Source organism: Neurospora hispaniola (genome assembly GCF_033458365.1).
Source record: "Neurospora hispaniola strain FGSC 10403 chromosome Unknown B0T23scaffold_3, whole genome shotgun sequence".
NCBI classification, from domain to species: Eukaryota; Fungi; Ascomycota; class Sordariomycetes; order Sordariales; family Sordariaceae; genus Neurospora; species Neurospora hispaniola.
The window spans coordinates 3,971,546-3,991,261 of record NW_026944408.1 but is presented as its reverse complement, the minus strand read 5'-3'; the positions used below and the strand labels follow the sequence as shown (position 1 = coordinate 3,991,261).

At 52.8% G+C, this 19,716-nt stretch overlaps 5 protein-coding genes across 5 annotated transcripts; 2 read left to right on the top strand and 3 right to left on the bottom strand.

Annotated features, from left to right (window-relative positions):
• Positions 1-473: 473 nt before the first annotated feature.
• On the top strand, positions 474-2,841 carry B0T23DRAFT_126149 (WD40 repeat-like protein). Its single transcript, XM_062832112.1, has 3 exons — positions 474-813; positions 981-1,837; positions 1,898-2,841. Exons 1-3 carry the CDS (start codon positions 789-791, stop codon positions 2,582-2,584), a joined length of 1,569 nt encoding a protein of 522 aa, XP_062694532.1. The 5' UTR covers positions 474-788; the 3' UTR covers positions 2,585-2,841.
• A 1,600-nt stretch (positions 2,842-4,441) lies between these two features.
• B0T23DRAFT_126158 (uncharacterized protein) lies at positions 4,442-6,822 on the top strand. Its single transcript, XM_062832113.1, has 3 exons — positions 4,442-4,712; positions 4,776-4,917; positions 4,978-6,822. The coding sequence occupies exons 1-3, from the start codon at positions 4,602-4,604 to the stop codon at positions 6,555-6,557; spliced, it is 1,833 nt and encodes a 610-aa protein (XP_062694531.1). The 5' UTR covers positions 4,442-4,601; the 3' UTR covers positions 6,558-6,822.
• A 767-nt stretch (positions 6,823-7,589) lies between these two features.
• Positions 7,590-12,431, bottom strand: B0T23DRAFT_126119 (uncharacterized protein). The gene is made up of 2 exons (XM_062832111.1): positions 8,308-12,431; positions 7,590-8,233 (listed from the first exon to the last, which is right to left on the bottom strand). The coding sequence occupies exons 1-2, from the start codon at positions 12,165-12,167 to the stop codon at positions 7,672-7,674; spliced, it is 4,422 nt and encodes a 1,473-aa protein (XP_062694530.1). The 5' UTR covers positions 12,168-12,431; the 3' UTR covers positions 7,590-7,671.
• Positions 12,432-13,331: 900 nt separating this feature from the next.
• Positions 13,332-16,603, bottom strand: B0T23DRAFT_419714 (anaphase-promoting complex, cyclosome, subunit 4-domain-containing protein). The gene is made up of 7 exons (XM_062839711.1): positions 16,163-16,603; positions 15,787-16,102; positions 15,117-15,711; positions 14,347-15,063; positions 14,228-14,285; positions 14,023-14,175; positions 13,332-13,952 (listed from the first exon to the last, which is right to left on the bottom strand). The coding sequence occupies exons 1-7, from the start codon at positions 16,371-16,373 to the stop codon at positions 13,588-13,590; spliced, it is 2,415 nt and encodes an 804-aa protein (XP_062694529.1). The 5' UTR covers positions 16,374-16,603; the 3' UTR covers positions 13,332-13,587.
• A 611-nt stretch (positions 16,604-17,214) lies between these two features.
• B0T23DRAFT_378179 (uncharacterized protein) lies at positions 17,215-19,413 on the bottom strand. Its single transcript, XM_062837077.1, has 4 exons — positions 19,206-19,413; positions 18,515-19,149; positions 17,649-18,459; positions 17,215-17,586 (listed from the first exon to the last, which is right to left on the bottom strand). The coding sequence occupies exons 1-4, from the start codon at positions 19,206-19,208 to the stop codon at positions 17,497-17,499; spliced, it is 1,539 nt and encodes a 512-aa protein (XP_062694528.1). The 5' UTR covers positions 19,209-19,413; the 3' UTR covers positions 17,215-17,496.
• Between the last annotated feature and the right edge of the window lie 303 nt (positions 19,414-19,716).

Genomic DNA, 19,716 nt, shown 5'->3' with positions numbered 1-19,716 from the left:
GTAGCTGAGTGTACATAGTAGTGTAAGCACGGAAACCGACGCTGGACTTTCACCCCGCACCATGTTTGCGGAGAGCGGCGAACATCAGGATTTCCTATGATAGGGCGCACTGACCACCTCTCCGATGGAAGCCTCTGTCTTGGCAGGGGAGTCAACACTGCCAAGAGAGGATATGTACTATGTACTTCTTTACACTATGTACTGTACTGTCCGGCAGGCAATCGCCGTGTATGTACTTCGGTTCATTCTGACAGCTTCAGTCCGTCGTTGACAGCTTCCCTTCGAGCTGTTCTGACTGTGCACCTCAGACATTCCTTAGAAGTAGCGCTGCCTACCTAGGGTAGCGATAAGATAGCGTCCTTGGTGCCTGCACGACACAGGGCCGGACCGCACCTTTGAGCTCGTGACAGGAAGGAAGGACGGGAAGAATCCATTGAACCTGTCACTTCTCGTCTCATCAGAACAGTTGGTGATGGAAGTCACGTTGTTGGTCGACTGACTGTTTGCTGACCGCCTTCTAAGTACCTAGGTAGTTGCCAGTGTCATCCTGCTCAATTGCTCTCTCTGACGCGTGCCCCCATTTCCCCTTCGCGTCTAGACTTTCTCTTCCTGTTCAACATCTTTTGCCAACTGGGATTGACCAACAACATCTGACCAAAACAGGCCCAAAAATAGCAGAAACCCACCAAAACAAAACGACAACTAAACGTGGACCACTAAACTACTTCTTCGGCCTGACCGACACAAAAACCGACGCCGGACTTCCGCTGAACACCAAAGCGACACAGATGTTGTTCTCCAAGAACGTAAAGTGTAGGTGAGGAAACATCATCACCACCACACCCGCAACATCCACTTGTCCTTCAAGACAGGGCCTGGGCTATCATCAGGATCCGCGGGAGCTGTCCTCGGAGCACTCCAGGTTGCTTGCCAAATTCACTCCCACAGGCACCATGGCTGATCGATGGTCTGTTTCATAGCTTCGGCTCACTGCCTGCCCAGCCCTGATGGCCGATACATCGCGACTTTGTTCCCAACTTTGATCAATGTCCGGAGCGTCCAGTCATGGGAGCCCATCCACGTTGTCAGACTGCCTCAGGACTTCATTGGCCCGTTCCTCTCTTTTCAGTGGTCGCCGTCTTCCCGCCTGCTTCTCGTTGCCAGCTTCGACCAGCTTCGAGTGTTTTCTGCTCTGGATGGGAACTATCATGCCACCATCCGAAACCCTGTTGCTCCCCATCTGAAGCCTACCTACATTGACTTTGGTGCATCGGATACAGAAATCTGTGTCATGGCCTCATTCGGTCTCAAGTTGGCTGTCTTTGACCTTAACTCGTCCAAAGCCATCGAGATTGGGAGCCCCAAGTTCTCGTCCTCTACGGCTGTTCGCAGAGGCTTCTCCTTTCGCCCTCAGTCCAACCACCTTGCCCTATTGACCAGGACGGCTGGTAAAGACATGATTAGCATTCACGCTTTTCCCAGTAGGGAACTGCAGAGATCGTGGGCCCCTGACACAATTGATGCACAAGGCCTGCTCTGGAGTCCAGATGGGAGATGGCTGGTTGTGTGGGAGTCGCCCGCCCTTGGCCACAAGGTGGTGTTTTATACGCCAGATGGCAATCTGTTCAAGATCTGGTCGGGTCCCGTCAACCCCACACACGAGGAGAAGGATTTTGCTCTGGGTGCCGGTGTCAAGACGGTGCAGTTCTCTCCAGATGCCCGCCTGCTTGCTATTAGTGATCACAGCAGAAGTTTATCCATCGTCGATATGGCATCCACAATGGAAGTGCTGCGGCTCCAACATCCCAACAACCTTGTCCCCAAGGGCACGCTACAGGTAAGATTGTAATACGGGGCCTGGCTCCTGCGAGTCAGACCAGCTGATGGAACACAACAGATCTGGCAAGAACGAATCGGAATCTCTCACGGTCCCATCATGCATACCTTTATCCGAGCCTCTCAAGCTATCTCTCCGCCTCCGAGGCCCCAAGAGGCTGCTGAACAGCTGTCAGGTTGTGCTACCATTGCCTTCGACCTGTCATCGAATCTCATAGCAACCAGGATCGAAGAATTCCCTTCGACCGTCTGGATTTGGGACGTACAAGCTGCAGTACTTCGTGCAGTTCTCCTTTTTCACGGCAGCGTCAGCACCCTGTCGTGGCATCCTCACGTTCGCGAGACCTTGCTCATAAGATGTGAAGGAGACCACTATAATAGCGTCGTGTTTGTCTGGGATCCTCTGTCCGAAGGGCCTCAATCGGTCGACTTTAGCCAACAACTGTCCGGGTTCAAAGCAGTTGGTAAGTGGCATGCCTCGTGGCTCGGTCTCGACGCATCTACTCCCCTGTCCATTTTCTACTCGGATACCCAAAACTATGTGTTGGCATCTCTTGCCGATTCGGACAGAGAGTCACTGCCGTGGATCAACCCACGCAACCCACAAGGCGGCGACGGCCCGAGCCGCGCTGAATCACCCCTTGAACTCGTTCCAGCAACAGAAGACGAAGCAGACGAAGAAGATGCTTTACAGACTGGGGATGACGGTGACATTGTAATGAAGGACACATATGGCTACAAGCGATAGGCGATTTTTGTGCGAATGGTTTTATACAAGCGATATCCCTTACCTTCCCGCATATGCCTTGGTGCTGGAGCACTACCTATAGGAGATGTCCTAGTTTATATCCAGGATAACCGACCCGGGGCTTTGGCTCATGTTCCCGTTTACGTTACTGGCCACTTGGGGGCATGACGGACCACCCGCGGATGTTGTTGATGGGCCTGCCAACCCTCCGTTTTATGCTGTCAAGTCACAGTAACAGGATCCAAGACGCACTGCTTGGACAAGTTAGGCTTTGAGCCCAACATCAGTAGCGTTTTAACGGGGGCCTATGATGAACTGGCGCAGCGAGTGACCCCCGCGCTTTGATCACAGATGGTGGCATACTGATGAATCGACTCGAACGACCTCCTATTCCCATAAGGCTTCACGCATTCATCCCGCATGCCAACTCACTTGTTTCAATATTTGCCCAAAACAAGATTGGAATGACTCGTGCAGCCTGATAGCTGACGAGGTTCGGAATTGCAAACAAACAATGTGGTGCGTACTCGGAATAAATTGTTCCAAAAAGATTACGGTCTGGCCTTCGAACCCGGTTGAGTTACTTCATAGCCCAGAATTTACCTTCATCTGCAGCCGCTGGCGACCCGGATCTTACCGCTGTATCCTTTCGGGCTTCGATGTAATTCCTCTTACAGATGGAAGTCCAACGCCAATTAGACTCTCTCACGTTTATCAACATAGGTTGGCAGACGGACGGACCCTTGCCTGCATTCACCTTGTCTTACACACGAGTTAGAGCGTCGCCAACCATGGATCACCGTTATAAACCGCCTCGCTTGACACCGAGACAGCAGCTTGACAGGTTCCCATCTCTTGAGCCGCGGCTGTACGTAGCTCAGTGGGTCCTTACCGTTTTCAGTGCCCCTTGGGTAGTAGTTGACAAGCTGGCATCATACAATTCCGAAACGGCGACAACGGGAGGTGGGTTGGTGCGTTACCTACAGCCGCACAACTCACGAGCTTCTATAGGTGCTGCATCACGCACTCCCGTAACGTGTGTTTGCGTCTCCGGTTCTGCATCCTTGAGACTGTCACGACGAGTACGGATAGCATTGCCGGCCTGTCGAAGCTGCACACATTGCTTGTAGTTGTGAGGGAATATTAGGGGTATCAACGCCGCCTCGAAATCACCTTTGCTGTCGAACATGTCTCATTCCAAGGAGAACGCGGAGTAGCATTGCTATGAGAATGACGTAGAGTGGCCAAGAGGAATCATCTTTCCTATCCGCAAGTGGTCATGGTTCCGTGCATCATTTTATCAGATGTGATCAGTTCACCCCACGGCTCGGAAGCCATGTCAACAACTCTCGGGTAGAGGTTGAACAGGATGCATTGCCCTTAGTGACCATTCCTAGAGGAAACCTACAATGACGCCGGAAGGCCGCCGAGCCTCGAGGACCAGGCGACGGCAACATTCCGTTGCATGCGGTTGTATCCCTCAGATGTGTAGAGCTTTCGGATTTAAATAGCTGGCCGGCGTCGATATACGAACTTGATGATGACACGCAGTCTCAGGGGTAGGAGAGTTGTCAAATCTTCGGTCTTTAGTCGGAGCCACAATTCGTTGAAACTGAGCCAAAAACTTCCTGACAGACCGGCATCGACCCTTTACACCAGGATGACCCTGAATCTAGAACAACGCAACTGGCAATAGTTGAAGGTATATCCAAAGCTCCACTGAGAATTGGACTCGCCATAGCTCTCCCTCATCAAGGTGATTCGAGGCAAATACTCAAGAATTCCCAGATCGTCCGTCCGTTAGGATCCTCTCTATTCCCGCTGTCTATTTGTTCATCCAGCCACAGCCTCACCTCCTTAAGGTTCACCAATCTGCCAACCCAGAAGAATCCGGGACTATCAGCAACTAGTTTCGGTTTTCGAATGCAAGCAGCAATTCTTGATATTGAGGTCCCGCTTTCACTCTCTTCTTGGACAAGGTCACCCAAACCACGCCAAAACTGCCCCTTGGGCCAAAATGCCTGGCTCAAGGAGCTCAAAGCATGCCAAAGACTCTATCAGGACGGCGGACACTGTGTTCGTCGAGGATGGTGAGCTGACGGGAATCTACTACATTCCCATCTCTGGTGTTCGTAGCCTAGCTCTCTCCTTAGCAATACCGTTACATTGACTAACAATCCTCTTTATGCAGCTTCCCCACACAACGACGTGGCAACAGTTAAAGGACCACGTAAGGAGGGGATGTGGTGTCGAAGCCGATAAAATTGAGGTTTATGCTCCTCTCGGTGGATGTGTTCGAATCCGAGAGAGGGACAATTTTGACAAAGCGTTCAGTAAGTGATAAATCATCATCTTCAACTACCCTGATCCCTGTTTACTGACAGCATAGTCAGCTTTCTTAAACGGCAGTACCCTTAACGGCCGTGCCCTTTTTGCTGATGGGAGGAACAAGGGCGGAAGGGTCATGGTCAAGCCCACCATCGCCGTACCTTTGACCGTTCGACCTACTGCGTCCCTAGAGACAGACCCCGCTCCAGCTTATGGATATGGCTTCAGTCGAGGTGGTGCAGCCGGTGGTATGATACCGGCCTTTACGAACATGGCCATATCCGGGTCTCCGGCGGTTTATGGGGCCGCGCAGCCGTATGGAGGCCATGTTGTGGCGCCATATCCTGAGACCCCGTTGATGATCAGTCCCTACAGCGTCGATCCGGCATGGAACCCCTATGCTTCGATTGGACAGCCCTACAACGCTCACCAAAGCTTCAGTTCAGATTACGCTACCCGTGATCACGGTCAAGATGCTCATACTCAGTCTTACGTAGCTGTTCCAGTGTATCATAGCCCTCCTGTCTATCCAGAAGGATACAACAACTACGAGGGAACCATCGCCGCAGCCGCTACGCCTCCTATTCCCGTCCAGGTCCAGCGCAATAATAGCATCGCTAACAGTCTCGCCTCCGTGCCCAGCTTCAGCACACCGACTACCACCATCATCACCAACATTGGCACACCCAATATCGTGAACACCGTCAATACAGCACTGACCGCTCCCTCGCCCCCTCCCAATGCTCGCAACCTTCCTTTTTCGTTTCCCATCACCTCTCCTGGACCCCACCCAATGCAGGCTCAACCTCAACAGCAACAACCACATACGATCCTCATAACCGGCCTCGCAAAAAAAGATCTCACACCGGAAAAGATTCGTCTCCTTGTCTCTAAGCACGTCTCTGAAGTTGTCGCCGCCCAGATACAAGGTATCCAGATTTCGGACAGGAAGGAAACGACACCCCTCGGATACACAGCATACGTGCGGTTCAAGACCATCGAGGACGCGGAGTTGGCGGTGGCACATCTGGATAAAAAGCTCTTTGGGAAGTATACCTTGGGAGTGAAGATTTGGGTTCCTGAACGGGGGGCGGTGTTTGTCGGGGAAGAGGTTGATAGTAGTGGCGGAGAGAGGAGAGGAGGAGGGAGGCTAAACGTGGGTGGGGCCGCAGCAGAGGGTGAGAGAAGAGGCGGGGGCGTGAAAGAGAGCGATGATGGAGGTGGTAGGAACGATGAAAGCAAGAATAGGGATGTACCGCGTGGTAAGGGAAAGGAGAAGAGCGATCAAGGGGCGAAGTACGCCAAGAACAAAGACAACAGCAGTAAGGATGATGCCAGTGGGCAGAGAACGGAATCGCAGAAAGTGCAAATAATCAACACGCCATCAACGTCGACATCGGCAGCGGCACTAGCGGTACCTCCCAAACTGGGGCACAGAAGGGAATCAACAGGCGGCGTGGTCATTGCCCACGGAAGCTATACGACCAACACCACCACTACTGGAGCGGCAGCGGCGGGAAAGAAGGATAGAAGCAGTAGCCTGTCGGCTATGTACAAGTCAGATGTGGTGATTGCCCGTGGGAGCTGGGCTACTACCAAGTTACCAAGAACTAGGGACAGAGAGACAGGCGATGGGGCGCAGTGAGAGATTGGGTGGGTTAGGTTTGGAGAGTCAAGTGTGTTTCTTTGTCTGTGTGGGTGCATGAGCGACCATGTGGCGGAGTTTGAAGTTTTAGTCTTTATGTTCTCCCCCCTCCCTCCCTTTCCAAAATTCTCGTGTCTGTTCCGTTATGATTTCTGTCTGACAACATTATTCAACAGATTGCATATAATTCCAGTTTGTATGTTTCTGGGATGGGTAGAAGGAGTTGGATCGCAGCATCAAATGCGCAAAGAGACAAAGGGAGCAAGGGCCCAAAGATTGGAAAATCGGGCTACATGCATGATGAATGAAGAGATGAAGAGACGAGGAACGAATGAGATACGAGGTCATGAGAACGAGTTAACATACAATCAAAGAGACATGAGACATGAGAAACGAAGAACACGAAAGAACGACTTTTTTTTTTTTCATGCTTCTCTGCGTTCTACCTGTGTAACGCTTTGCTTTTTTTGGCTGGCAACGAAATGCAATGAGTCGTATTTGCTCCAATTAACATAAGTCTCAGACTATAGATGAAGAGAACGACAGGTGGCTCAATTATTGCAAATGTAATAATGAACTTGTGTGGCTTGGACAGGATGTTACGAGAGAGTGAAGCGTGGAATTGCGGACAAGGCGGTGTTCAAGATATTTGGTTCAATAAAGGGGGTTTGTTTACTTTCTGTGTCTACAGTGTGATTTTCCCGCCTTGTGTCACAATGAATCGACAGGCGGTGAACAGACGTTTCAGACGTTTTACATCACCAATTGATACGTGCCGTTATTGAACACTCAAGTTTATGAGGAAGAGTGAATGAGATACATTACCAAGGTAGGCTATATACATTATGTCTTGACGAGCCTTGAGTGGCTGAGGTAATGGTAATACATGGATGCTCGAACCTTGTTGATCCTCCGCCACTAATACTGGTATCACAACCCCTTTTTGGCATTGCTAGCTAGGATGTAAGAGAGTACATGTAGTATCCAGACCAACCAACTGATCTATCCACTTGTGTATGTTCTGGCTCTAATATTAAACGTACTCTCCCTGATGCTTTCATATCTTGTTTGCCCCAGTCTTCCCTCTCGGGTATCGATAACAATATTAAACCAATCAACCAATGAAAGGCGACATCTCCACCTGCCTCATCTTCTTCCCCTCCCACAACGCCCTCTGATCGGCTTCACAAGCGCCGCAGTATTCGGCATACCACTTCTTCAGCGCGTCTCTCCTCGTCATTTGCTGCTGCTCACCATCGCTGGAGGTAGTAGCCTCTTCATTGCCTCCACCATTAGTTTCCTTAGTACCCATAATAGAAGTAGTATCGGAGCTCAAAACACTTTGGCCTCCCCCTGAGGCATCATCATATACAGCCTCTTGATCAAGAACGCCACTGCCATTATTACTGGTAAGCAACATATTGCTCACCTGCTCGCACCTCAAATTCTCATCAGCGAGCCAGTTCTCCCACTCGGATTGGATCATTTCTCTCTCGATGCCGTTGACGACCCGCATGGCAACGAGGAGATCGTGGCGGTAGGTGCCAAGACGCTGGCGCGTGCGGCGGAGACGGCGGGCCGTGGCCTTGCCTGTTGCTGAGGCGAAGCCGGCGCCGGCGTCGGTGTAAGGCGCGTCGATGTCGGTGGAGTTGACGATTGATTGGAAGGTTTCGTAGCTGTTATTGGTAGGTAAGTTAGTATAGTCTTCAGGTTAAACTGCCGAAGAATGGATGAATGCAACCTCACGTACCATTGACTTCCAACAGGCCTCTCCACCACCACCGCGCTTCCCTTCGCCGCCTCCTCCAGATCGGCCAAAAAGATGGCCTTGCTCATGACCGTATTCGGTCCGACCCCAATCCGCTCCATATACCGCGCCGCCTTGCGCTCCGCCCACCACGCTGCACCAGACTGGCTGACCACTACCAAGTTATACGCCGCGCTAGCCATCAGTAGGACCAGCAAGACCCGGTGCGCGGTGATAATCTTGAACACCTTCTTGACTACGGCAAACGCCCACATCATGACCGACGTTATGGCACTCTCCAGCAGCGATCGGCCCGTCTCGAGAATCATGGCCGTCAGTGACCGCACCCGGATGGGTTGACCCTTCTTGGATCCTGACGCAGCGCCGGAACCGTCGAAGCCCGCGTTGGGCGAGAAGACCACGACCTGTGTTTGCTGGCCAATGTTTCCATACACCTGAATGGCGCGCTTGGTACGGCTGTGGGGGCCGAGTCGGCGGACCTGGTCGGTCGCGACCTCTGCGAGCTCCTCGGCGTCGTTGGCGGCGTCGTCGAGAGCCTGCCGCTCGACCATGTTCTTGGCGATGGCTGGGGCCTTGGACCAGTCGGCCTTTGTGTAGATGGCGAGCTTGCACTTGGACTTGGCGACATGGGTAATGACGACCTTGGTGATGAGTTTGAAGGCGTGGGAATGGGGCAAGTGCCATGGGGTCTTGACGTGGGTGACGACGTAGGTGATGTGATCGTTGAAGATGTCGATATTTTGTGTGTCAACGATGTTTGCATCCGTTTTGCGCCCGAGCATGTCGGCTTTATCGACTTTGAACTTGAACTGGCGCGCCATCTTGCCACCGTGGTCTTTGAGCTCCCAAGGCCCTTGAGCGATCTCCTTGGCCCGGCGCTCGAAGTAGAGCTTGGGGAAGATGAAGCTCTTGTCACCAAACAGAACATGGAAACACGCCTTGGCGCTAATCTCGAAATTCCGTTCTGCTACAGGTTTGCCCATATCCTCTGGTTCAAAGTAAACAGGGTGCGCTGGTAGCTGGAACTTGTGCATCGGAGCTTTCTTCAAACCGCGTGCTCCTCTGATAAACCGGCTACTCAAGTCCCCGATTCGACGTTGAACCGGCCTACCCTGGGGTGTTCCGTCATCCATGGGCGTGTTCGACGCAACCTCCTCCCAACTTTCCGCACTGGGGCTCCTCTTGTCGAAGCTCTCCCCTTCGAGGTTTACCAGCGCAGTGATGATCTCTTCTAGGCTCATTGGCTCGGCGGCCTGGAGATCATCGACTAAGAGATTGAGTCGAGCATGGAGGAGTGTAAAGTCCTCCAAGAAAATTTTCATGGTGATACGGGAAATGTTGAGATCGCTGGCATCCTGATTCAGATGCAGGAAGATGTAATCACAATCTTTTCCAGGTGCCGCCGTGACTTCTGTAATGCTGTCGAGACTGATGGCGTAGGCAACGACGAGACCAAGCTGGTGACCAAAGAAGTACATGTTATCGGGCGTCACAAAGATACGTCCATTAGCAGCCATGCCTCTTCCTTCCTTGCCTTCACCAGACGAGTTTGACCAGGCAGCATTGAAAACCAAGACCGGCTTCTCCTCCGGAGCGACAGTTGGAAAGACCAACCGGAACTGCGCATACTGAGCTCTCAACTCTGGAGGATAGTTGGCCGGGAAGGAATCGACGAGTTGGCCATGCTTCTCCTGAATCTTCCCATGGGCATCAGACGCCGCATCCACGCTAAGGGTCTTTTTGTGCAGGCTGGCAGTCGAGGCCTTGTCGCTCGTAGTGCCGGGAGCTTTCGGCTGGACGACACCTACAAGCGGATCGTCCAAATCAACCTTTGGCGTTCGAACAGTTTCAGGCAAAGGCGTAAAGGAGGATGCCCAGGGATTGCTGCCCCAGTAGTTGGCAAGGACCGCACTCGGCAGACCGCGATTGATATCTGCGGTGGCGCTGGCCATAACAGCGGCTCTGCTGAGATTCGTCGGGACCGGAGGTTTAGATAATGTTGCAGGCGCAAGACTGGTAGGGGCGTGATCAAAAGGCCCGCCCAGCGAGGGAATTGGTACCCGCACAGCAGGAGTCTGGGGCGCGATGGGTGAGATAGGGCTATTGCCTATGAGGCCATGACTTGCTGTGATCAAGTTGGCGATACCTCCAGAAGACTGAGCTTGCGTATCCGAGTTGGCAAGCATTGCTTTCCTGTGCAAATCCAGCCTCTGCATGAGCCGGGCAGCATGCTCCCGGCCGCTCTCGCCCTCCTCTCGCGCTAATGTTGTCGTGATCGAGCGCCGAGGAGGGTTGGCAGCGGCATCAAAACTGGCGCGCGCCGCAGCGTCGGCACCAGGGACAGCGAGTGTGGCCGTCCGCTCAAGGCCAGGGCCCGGCCCATCACCCTCGACGCTGTCAAGGGATTTGGCTGAGAACTCGGGAATCGTGGACGGATTAATGGAAAAGGCAGGATCAACGCCCCCGCTCACAGCGTTTGCCTCTCGGCCCATTGTCGCCTCAAACGCTCTCTTCTTTGCGACTTCGAAAACCTCCAGCCACTCCATCAACTGCGTTTGGGTTTCGGCCTGCAGCAGAAGTGTCTGCGTCTTGGTCTTTACCTCAAAGCAGAAGCGACGTTCCTCCTGGACAGCCGGCTTAGCACTACAAAGCAGCACACCGATCTCGTCTCCCTGCAGCACACCCTGGGGCCCATTCATAAGCCAGCCGAACTGGAAATTACGGCAGTAGTACCACCGGCGCACCCAAGTTGTCCTCGCCGGCTTTCCCGACACAACTCGTAGGAAGAGCCACCCTTGCTTCTCTGCAATCACATCCGTCTGATCCTTCTGCTGCATGTTCATAGGTCCTCTAGACCCCAAGTATGGCACCGTAGACACGCTATAGTCCTCGATCTCCCTCGAAGGCTTATAAACTGCCAGTGTCGCCTCTCCAACCTCTTTTCTTGCCGCCTGCAGCTCTCGCTTAAACAAGGGCTCATACGACTCCATCTCTTTAGACCAGCCGCGTATCCTTTCCAGCTCCTCCGCCGCAGTCGCCGCGCCCAGGGGTGCGTCGCCCCGCGAGCGCCGCATTTCCCTATACATGTCCGCGCAAACTCGAACAAGCAATTTGTCGAGCGCAAAGCGCAGCTGGGGTGCCGACTGGCAGAAGTCCATGCTAGCCTTGAGGTACGCCTTGCGCGTCTCAAATACAGCAAAGGCGTCCTCGCGCAGAGCACTCGGCTCTTTGGTCTTGTTTTGGCTCACGTAGCGAGCGAGTGTCGTGTCGAACGTTTTCTGGGCCGCCTCCAATGCTCGCCGAGCCTCTTTGAATGTGCGAAGTTCACCATTGACGAAGTTGCGGATGGGCTCGACGCTGACGGGCTCGAGTCGCCGCACCGTGGCCATCACCCCGGTCCACCAGTCACGGGCGCCATCGCCGGCCCGCCGGAGGGCTAGGAAGGTATAGTCGGTGTCAATGATGGCGTCGGCTTGGGCGGTTGCATTGACGGGTGGCGGCGCAATCTTTTGGAGGTAGGCGTGAATGCTGTCTTCGAGTGCGAGCAGGTCGTTGACCACCTTGGATGTGCTGCGGATGTAGTTGTCGAGCCATCGCTCGATCACGTCAAGGTTTTCGGAGAAGTGGACGGTAGAGGCTCGGAATGTGGGAGAATCGAGAGCGGCTTCGTTGAGGCTCACGGGGTTGGGAGCGCCAGGGCGTAGCTTCTTGGTCAGGGGTAGTTGCGATTGCGTTGTAGACGAAGGACCCTGGGTAGGACCAGATGCCGGCTGCGTCGATTGCGGTTTGCTCGGAGCCGCGGCGGCCGGCGGCAGGACGGGGAATGCCGTGGTATCGGACATGATGTGTGGTATTCTGGGGCAGTCGAAGGGGATAATCGGCGGCTGCTGTCCACAATTATGACGATCTCGTCCCGTCTGTCCCGTCGGCACCTTGTAACAAGGGCAGGCAGGGCAGCACAAAGGCTCGGGGAGGCGGGTTGCACAGTCGCGATCGAGGTGCGAGAACCTTTCTGGCAGCTGGACCGACCGAGTCTTTGACGGTAACAATGGTGGTGGCGTATTAGAAAACTACTCTTGGTAGCACCATCCATAAAAATCCCTTTTGATATCTCGTGATCTATTCAGCTTCTCCTCTCATTATCGATTAGTAGGTTTGCTAAAAAGCCAGTCGCTACAGTTGGCGCAAAGGGTGGTGCAGTGAGTTGGTTGTGGTGGAGTTCTTGTTGGAGGAAAGTTGGTGGTGGTGGTGACGGGATGGACGTCAATCCAATGTAAAAGGAGACAAGGCGGGATCAGTATCAGCTCCTCCTTAGCAACCTATACTTTTAGCACACCGTCATTCAGCTGTCGTGGAGACTTCCACTTCCACTTACTAGGTAGGCAGTGCCTGTACTACCGCAGCCTGGACCGCTGCAAACGCAATGACGTTGTACACTACCTAGACGGGACGGGACCGAGTGGTCGCTGGCCACGCAGCCGTTTCAGGCTGGGTACGATGGACTGGAACGGCAATTCGCACTGGGCCCGGGTAGGTACCTCTACTGCGTAGGTGAGTGACGGCCCGAAGTGGAAGACTGGGCTGCAGTGAACTGGAATCGGGCTGCTGATCCCCTGAATCGAAGCTTCCCACCGGCTGCCACGGATTCTTCCGTTCCGCGTACTATGGACCCGCCGACCTGCCCTGGGCTGGGCTGGCTTTCAGGGCCGGTGGACTCTACCCTAACAGGAACCTAAGGAAACCCCATTAGCCCTGTGGCTTGGCTTGCAGAACCCATGGAACTCCGCTAGGTAGGTATTTAGTGGACAAGGCACGCCCTGGCAGCGCACCCGACGCTAACGGAATGATTCTCATTTCATGGCTCCGCTCATCGTTAACAACAACACACGGGAATGCGTGGTCGAAATCGGACACAAGACTGAATTGAATATTCTTCACAAGGAATCGATGGAAGTGAAAGCGAGAGTTTGGAGACTTTTGGAAATTGGCACTGACTGCACTACCAAAACGATCAAGCGAGAAAGCTTGGGAATCTTTGTTCGCAACTAGACAGACCCGGTTTGATAACCGAGCAATATGGTACCTTATCCATGCCTCCCATTCATACAATGAAATTCCTCATTTGTAACAGCCTTCTCCTAATCATACATCACGAACGGGACTCATAAGTGCAATCCCCTGCCAGGTAATTGAGGGTCCCGCTTCCCGCTATCGCCATGCCCCAATCGCATTACCGCACTTTCCGACCTTCCGCTCTGTGTTCTACTGGCTGTTCTCCATCACCACATCTTCCTCCTCTCCTTGTTGCTGCCATGACTTTCTCACCATCGGTGATACTGAAGTCCCGGAACCTGCCTCAAACTGGTCGGGAAGGGCATATGTCTTGTAGGCCGCTCTGTCGCGTCCTAGTAAACAGACCCTAGCAGGAAGCTCGCCCCTGGTTTTGCTCGCTTGTTGAACTTCCATCTGGATGGGCACAAAGCCAACCGCGTCAAAGAAAAGTGGAACATACGGCACTTCTGGATCTCCTATATCGATTGCTTGGGGTCTCTCTCCTACTTCGTATGCTGTGTAGGTTAGGTTGGGTGACTGATACCCGATCCTCACCAGTGCAGGGCTTTGCTCATCTGACATGGGAGTTAGCTTCATCTTCTCTGGTCTGGTTTTGTCTTTGTTAATAATTCCAAGCCGACTGACCTTTGAGTTGGCTTAGCACGAGCAAAGACTCGTCGTCCAAGAACTTGATATCAACCACGCTGGCCCCGTTGGGAAGGACCAGACTACATGCACTGCTAGAGGTTGTGCCGCTAACGCCGTTGGCGACCGGAATCGCGGTTCGTACAATGAAGACTACATCCAGTCTTAGCTAAATGCTCAACGATGCCATAAAAGGGAGACATACTCTTGTTCTTGTCACTTTCCGGTACTGTAACAACAAATATAAGGACTCCAGACTCAGCCTGAAATTTCGTGTTAGCAATCAAGTGCTCAGGGAAAAGTGAACTGTATAACATGACTTACCGCACTAGATCGAGAACACAGATGAATATCATGCCTCCATATCTTCTCGCCAGTAGATATCTCCACAGCCTCGTTGAAGCGCACGCTTCGTTTCTCTGCTTCAGCAATCTCCTTGAATACGATAGCCGACTTGCTGGTGAGATGGTCTACCAACTGATCGACTTGAGGTAACGCCTTGTAATAAGGCTCACCACGCTCCTGACACTTCAACTGCTGATCAACCAGTTCCAGCAGAGATGTGCCATCGCTTTTGTCAACAACTCTCCAATCCTTCTCGCGCTCTTCCGCGGTGACATCACCAAGATACACAGCCAAGGGACTGCCCATCAAATATCGTTGGATATACGTCAAGACCTTGACGTTGTCCATAGTCGCCTCTTTCTCGGTCAACTCCTCAGCAGCTGCCAATGACGAAGCCAGTTTATCGATTTCCATTCGAAGCCATGACGAAAAGCAAGTGAAGTGGTCCAGCTCGTCCATGACCGCCAGTAGAATCTTGTACGAGACCAAGGTCAGCGCCGCGACCATGTCCAGAAGCTTCTCGATCTGCGCGGCGGTAAAGCCGATGTTCTCACGCGAGCCGTGGAAACGAGCGAGGCCTAGGAGCCGGCTGAGCACGATGCCGCACCTCTCGAGCGCAGGCAAGAAGTTCTCATGGACGAGGCTTCTGAGATTTTGCAGGCCGCTTACAACTGCTTTATCCCAACGCTTATGCCCCTAAATACTTGTCAGTCCTATGGCACTCTTTCACATCTCACTACTCAACTTACTCTCTCGGCTAGGCTGTCGACGAGCCACTCCTTCACCGGAGGAAACACATGTCCTGTTGCAACTGTGTGATACAATGCCTGGACAATGGTCACCGGCCCCTTGGGACTCCTCTCTAGGTCCTCTTGAACACCACGTAGAAAACGCCCAGGAAGCTCTCTCGTCGATTTCCACTCACTAACCATGTGTGACTGTGCCTGCTTCAGATATCGAAGGAGATTCTGAAGTGTTGTCGTGTTCGACGCCAACAAGGACAGGTTGATGGGCGATTTGTGTACAAAAGTGAGGTCCATCGGAACAAGAAAAAGGGATGTCGGACTACCCTCTTTGGGTCTTAGCAGGAGTGCGTGAGTAGGCACTTTGTGATGGGAACTATGACCGCAAAGCTGGAAAGGACCCTCGTTTGAGGCAGGTCCTCTGGCCGTATGCGGTGCATGTTGAAAGGTTCCAATGACAAATGAATCATAGATGCTGAGATGAATGCCTCCGTCGGCTGTGCCGGTGATCATGACATGTACATTGTCCGGGTTCTCGGGCTGATAAGGGCGGAACACGAACTCGAGTGATGCCGCGGTAGAGAAAACAAACATATCGTCCCTATAACCATGTCAGTTACACCATTTTTAGGTTTGTCTCCCGGCACTGCAAGCTCATGGGGTCCTGTTTACTTACCCGATGCCTCCCGACAAAGGAAGAGGACTAATTTTGGGGAGAGCAGTCTCGATTTCCAGAAAAGTCAACTCATGAGGGAGGTCCAGAACATGCTTCTTCTCATCGGGCATGAGATCCCGCCACGGCAAGTCGGGGAGGTCATTATGCTTCCTGGCACGCGACTGCTTGCCAGTTTCGTTTCTGGCCCAGGCGATGAACTCGATTCTAGAAGGCTTTCCACCATGACCTGCCACGCGGATGTGATGCACGGCTTTGTTGCTTTCCAAGCCGATCAACCTCACCACGCCGTCACTCCAGCCGACAGCTAAGAATTGGCCTGCGAATTCCCTGTAAGACAGTGGTTTCCCTCAACAGCCATCGGGAGATATTCACTTACCATCCTCTTTCCACTTGATTGCATCAACCTTCTGGTTTCGCTCTGTATGCTTCGAGACCAACTGATTGCTGCCACGCCAGACATAGATCGTGTTACCGTCGCCGACCGTGGCTGTCAAGTCAATCACGGGATTGCATGCAATTTGCTTGCCTGAGACTGGCACACCCAAGGCGCTTGAACTGAATAGCTGAAGCTGCCCATTTGGGGACATTTTATAGGATCCGTTGGCGACTTTCAGTTGGATGATGAATTTGGATGTGGAAAGCAGCGGCTAAGTGGTTCCAGCCTTCAACTCCGGGACGCAAGATTTTGATTTAAATGACACGCGCAAGTCCATAACTTGGCAAGTCGGTTTGTAAGTTTGGGCGATTTCAGTTTTGGTTTGCTAGACCTACAGCTTCACTTGCCTCGGCGTGATGTTGTTGTTATTGTTGCTGCTGTTCTGCGATTTAGTAGTGTGGTCTTGTCCTGCCTGTTGATTCAAAACACAGTGCAGATAGAGCGGTTGCTACAATAATAGAAATACTGTGCAGGGGCATTCGTACTAGTGTGTAGGTACAGTTGAACCCCCTAAAACTGCATGTAATTCAGACCTGGGATTTCTATGCACTAAGTAGCATCTATGCAGTTTCTAGATTGAAGCTAGGCCCAAATAGGCAGTCAACCAGTGGCCGAGACACTAAAATCCGACCCTATACTATAGATTTTCCTGCTCAAGACCAAGTCTGTAAGTGTATACGTACTAAAAATTGTCCGAGATTCATGTGTAGTATGTAGTTATATAGTTGTAGCTGAGAATTAATTCGGACCGCTGATTCTTATGCTCTAACTGGCATATATGCAGTATCTGGAGGATGCAGTTTCAGGGGGTTTGACTGTATAACCTTTACAAGTGAGCTAAGTAGCGAACTACACACATCGACATCAATTACTATACTCCGTGCTTACAACAGTGATGAATGAGTTGGATACTTAGCTCTTTGCGTAGATAGGCTTCTTTCTATATGGTACTAAATCATGAGGGTATCCATCCTCTTAGAAATGCGTAGGGCTCCTAGTTTACGTGTTACTTTCAAGGATCCCGAGGGCGTCAAGAACCTCTTGTTCAAAAAGTCAAGTATGACCTTGGATATCAACGGAAGAAAAAGAATGACAGCTCTAGCACCCACTGGCGCTGACCATGTACAACAGTATTCATTATAAAGGGAGTTGGACAACTCGGTTGCTTCCCATACATTACTCTAATTCTGGTGCGGAAGATGATGATCGAGACGCCTGGCCGGCATACTACGGTCGCCCCTTTTTGGCTCTGCTCAAAACAACGACAACAAACCCTACTCAATGAGGAACTTGTCGGCCACCGATCTGATGTCCTTGGAGAACGAAACCTCTTCACCCTCATCCACCAGCTCAACAGATTGAACCTAGAATGTGTCAGTTGTTCCGTCTTTACCCGTTTTTCTGACATGATGCGGCGACAACTTACATCAACCTCCACGAACGGCGACGACTTGGAGAACCGTACTTGCATCGGGAAGAACTCGTTCTCGTCATCCGTCTGCGCCTCAAACTCAAATGATCCGCTGGCGTTCTCCTCGCTTACGGTGCCTATCGACCACTCTAGACTGTCACCAGACACCTCATACACAGCGTCGAAGCTAGACACCTGAGGCTCTGCGCTCGAGTAGGGGATGACGACAGTAACGTCCTTGAGGGTATCTCCGCCAGTGAGCTCGTACTCGACCGTCAATGTGCTGTTGCCATCTGAGCCCTTGTTGACCCAAACGGTGAAGCTAATTGGCAGTGCGCTGGTGTCGTCGACTCTGGGACTGGCCCGCCACCTTAGAACTCCGACAGAGTTGTTAAGGGGGAAACCCTTTGTGATTTGAGACAACTGGATAGCCTGGGAGCTATTGAAGACATTCTTATCGACGTTCGGGTGAGTGCGGAACTGGGCGCCGTGGGTGGGTGTGGCGCTGAGGTTGAGCTTGATCCTTGAAAGCGATGGGTCGGAGACGCGAAGCTGGAGGTCACCGCTGACCGAGAGGGATTCGAGGGCACCATCCCTCGACAGCTTGGCACTGATTGCCTCGTTGATAAGGACGTGAATAGCATCCCTGTCGAGTGTCGAAGAGACTCTGGAAGCAGCAGGCTCTGCGGCAGCTGCCGGCGCGGCTACCGGGACAAGGGGCGCTTCCTCGGCCTCGTGTCCAAGATCCCCCTTCACGCGCTCGAAAATATCCGTATTCTTGGACTTCTTGCCCAACTGCATACCTTTGCCCTTTGGCGCATTGAACCTATAAGAATGTTAGCTTGCAGGCCAGCCAGCAAAGAAGAGGGACTAACACATACTTGGCCTTGTTCTTCTCGGCTTCATACGTGTCATAGGACTCGGTGACAGCAGGTCGCACCGGCGGGGTGTATGTGGGATATACCGGCGTCCGGGGTACTGCGGACCGACCAGTTCTGGCCGACTCCTTGCGCTGCATCTCCAACTGCTTGGCTTTCCTCTTGCGCTCTTCGGTAGCCTCCAGCTCCTTGTTGCGGGCAATGATTTCCTGAATGCGCTCCTCGTGGCTTTCCATCTCGAGGAAGGTCTTGATCTGGCTGATGGTGAGGTTCTCCCGGTAACCGAGGGTCACCAACTCATCGAAGGCGCTGAGCAGTTCGTAGGCATTTCGGAGGATTTCGCGCTCGTCAAGGCTCTTGCAGGTGCTGGTGACAACCTGGGCAAAAAGGTGGAGCGAGTCGATGTCCTGGAGGATGTTGGACTGCTTGTTGGTGATGAGGACCATGTACAGCTCGTCCAGGGGCTGGTAGACGAATCGGACATTGTCTTGCTCGACAATGGTGTGCTGGGTGCCCGAGTCGGCGGCCTTGGGGAACGAGGCGAGGAGAGCTTCGATGCGGGAGCGCTTGATGTCGTTGAAGGCGCGGGCTAAGACGGCCTTGCCGCCGCGGGTGCAGATGGAGGCAGCGAGGACAACCTGACATGTTCCGTCAATCGCTTCTTCCCACCAGGAGACAGGGATGGATGAGTTACCATTTTGACAGCAGTAAACAACAACCACGACTACTGACTCGAAGGGCGCTTCGTGGTAGTGCGGGGCGCTTTGGGATGCGTTGGAGGTAAGTCGTGAGCTTCACCTCCTGAAAGTTAACGTGGACGGGAAGGTTGATGTGGTCTTTCCGTTGCCGTGCTGAGGTGCGCTGTCGGTCAGGTCCAATTGAACTGAAGGTGCCATCTGGAGGGACCCAGCGGGCAGCGATAGGTAGAGGTACCTGGACGGCAGCTTCACTGCAGCGTCAGGGCAGTCGGGTTCAGGCGGGCCAGGGCAACCTACACGGCGGCAGCGTCCTGGCCGGCCGACGAGGGGCTGCCAGCTGGCAAGAGAAATCCAGGGGCACACCATAGAGGTAGATACAAGTACAGTAGGTGCCTCTACCTAGGCACCCACAGGGCCCGCTAAACTCCATGCGGCATTTGCTTACCTCCGTCTAGGTTCAGTTTCCTTCCTATGATCAATTCTGCGAATTTCACCGTTGTCCACCAC

What these genes read in the sequence shown, in the direction of transcription:
- B0T23DRAFT_126149 (XM_062832112.1), top strand. Translation starts at nt 789, where the DNA reads ATGTTGTTCTCCAAGAACGTAAAGT. An exon ending in GTTCTCCAAGAACGTAAAGT is followed by an intron (nt 814 to 980) that starts GTAGGTGAGGAA and finishes TCTGTTTCATAG; the next exon opens with CTTCGGCTCACTGCCTGCCC. An exon ending in TCCCCAAGGGCACGCTACAG is followed by an intron (nt 1,838 to 1,897) that starts GTAAGATTGTAA and finishes GGAACACAACAG; the next exon opens with ATCTGGCAAGAACGAATCGG.
- B0T23DRAFT_126119 (XM_062832111.1), bottom strand. Translation starts at nt 12,167, where the DNA reads ATGTCCGATACCACGGCATTCCCCGTCCTGCCGCCGGCCGCCGCGGCT. An exon ending in AGGCCTGTTGGAAGTCAATG is followed by an intron (nt 8,234 to 8,307) that starts GTACGTGAGGTT and finishes TACCAATAACAG; the next exon opens with CTACGAAACCTTCCAATCAA.
- B0T23DRAFT_378179 (XM_062837077.1), bottom strand. An exon ending in GCCGAGAAGAACAAGGCCAA is followed by an intron (nt 18,460 to 18,514) that starts GTATGTGTTAGT and finishes ACATTCTTATAG; the next exon opens with GTTCAATGCGCCAAAGGGCA. An exon ending in CGCCGTTCGTGGAGGTTGAT is followed by an intron (nt 17,587 to 17,648) that starts GTAAGTTGTCGC and finishes GACACATTCTAG; the next exon opens with GTTCAATCTGTTGAGCTGGT.
- B0T23DRAFT_126158 (XM_062832113.1), top strand. Translation starts at nt 4,602, where the DNA reads ATGCCTGGCTCAAGGAGCTCAAAGCATGCCAAAGACTCTATCAGGACG. An exon ending in ACTACATTCCCATCTCTGGT is followed by an intron (nt 4,713 to 4,775) that starts GTTCGTAGCCTA and finishes CTCTTTATGCAG; the next exon opens with CTTCCCCACACAACGACGTG. An exon ending in CAATTTTGACAAAGCGTTCA is followed by an intron (nt 4,918 to 4,977) that starts GTAAGTGATAAA and finishes CAGCATAGTCAG; the next exon opens with CTTTCTTAAACGGCAGTACC.
- B0T23DRAFT_419714 (XM_062839711.1), bottom strand. Translation starts at nt 16,373, where the DNA reads ATGTCCCCAAATGGGCAGCTTCAGCTATTCAGTTCAAGCGCCTTGGGT. An exon ending in AATCAAGTGGAAAGAGGATG is followed by an intron (nt 16,103 to 16,162) that starts GTAAGTGAATAT and finishes GGGAATTCGCAG; the next exon opens with GCCAATTCTTAGCTGTCGGC. An exon ending in GGAAAGTGACAAGAACAAGA is followed by an intron (nt 14,176 to 14,227) that starts GTATGTCTCCCT and finishes GACTGGATGTAG; the next exon opens with TCTTCATTGTACGAACCGCG.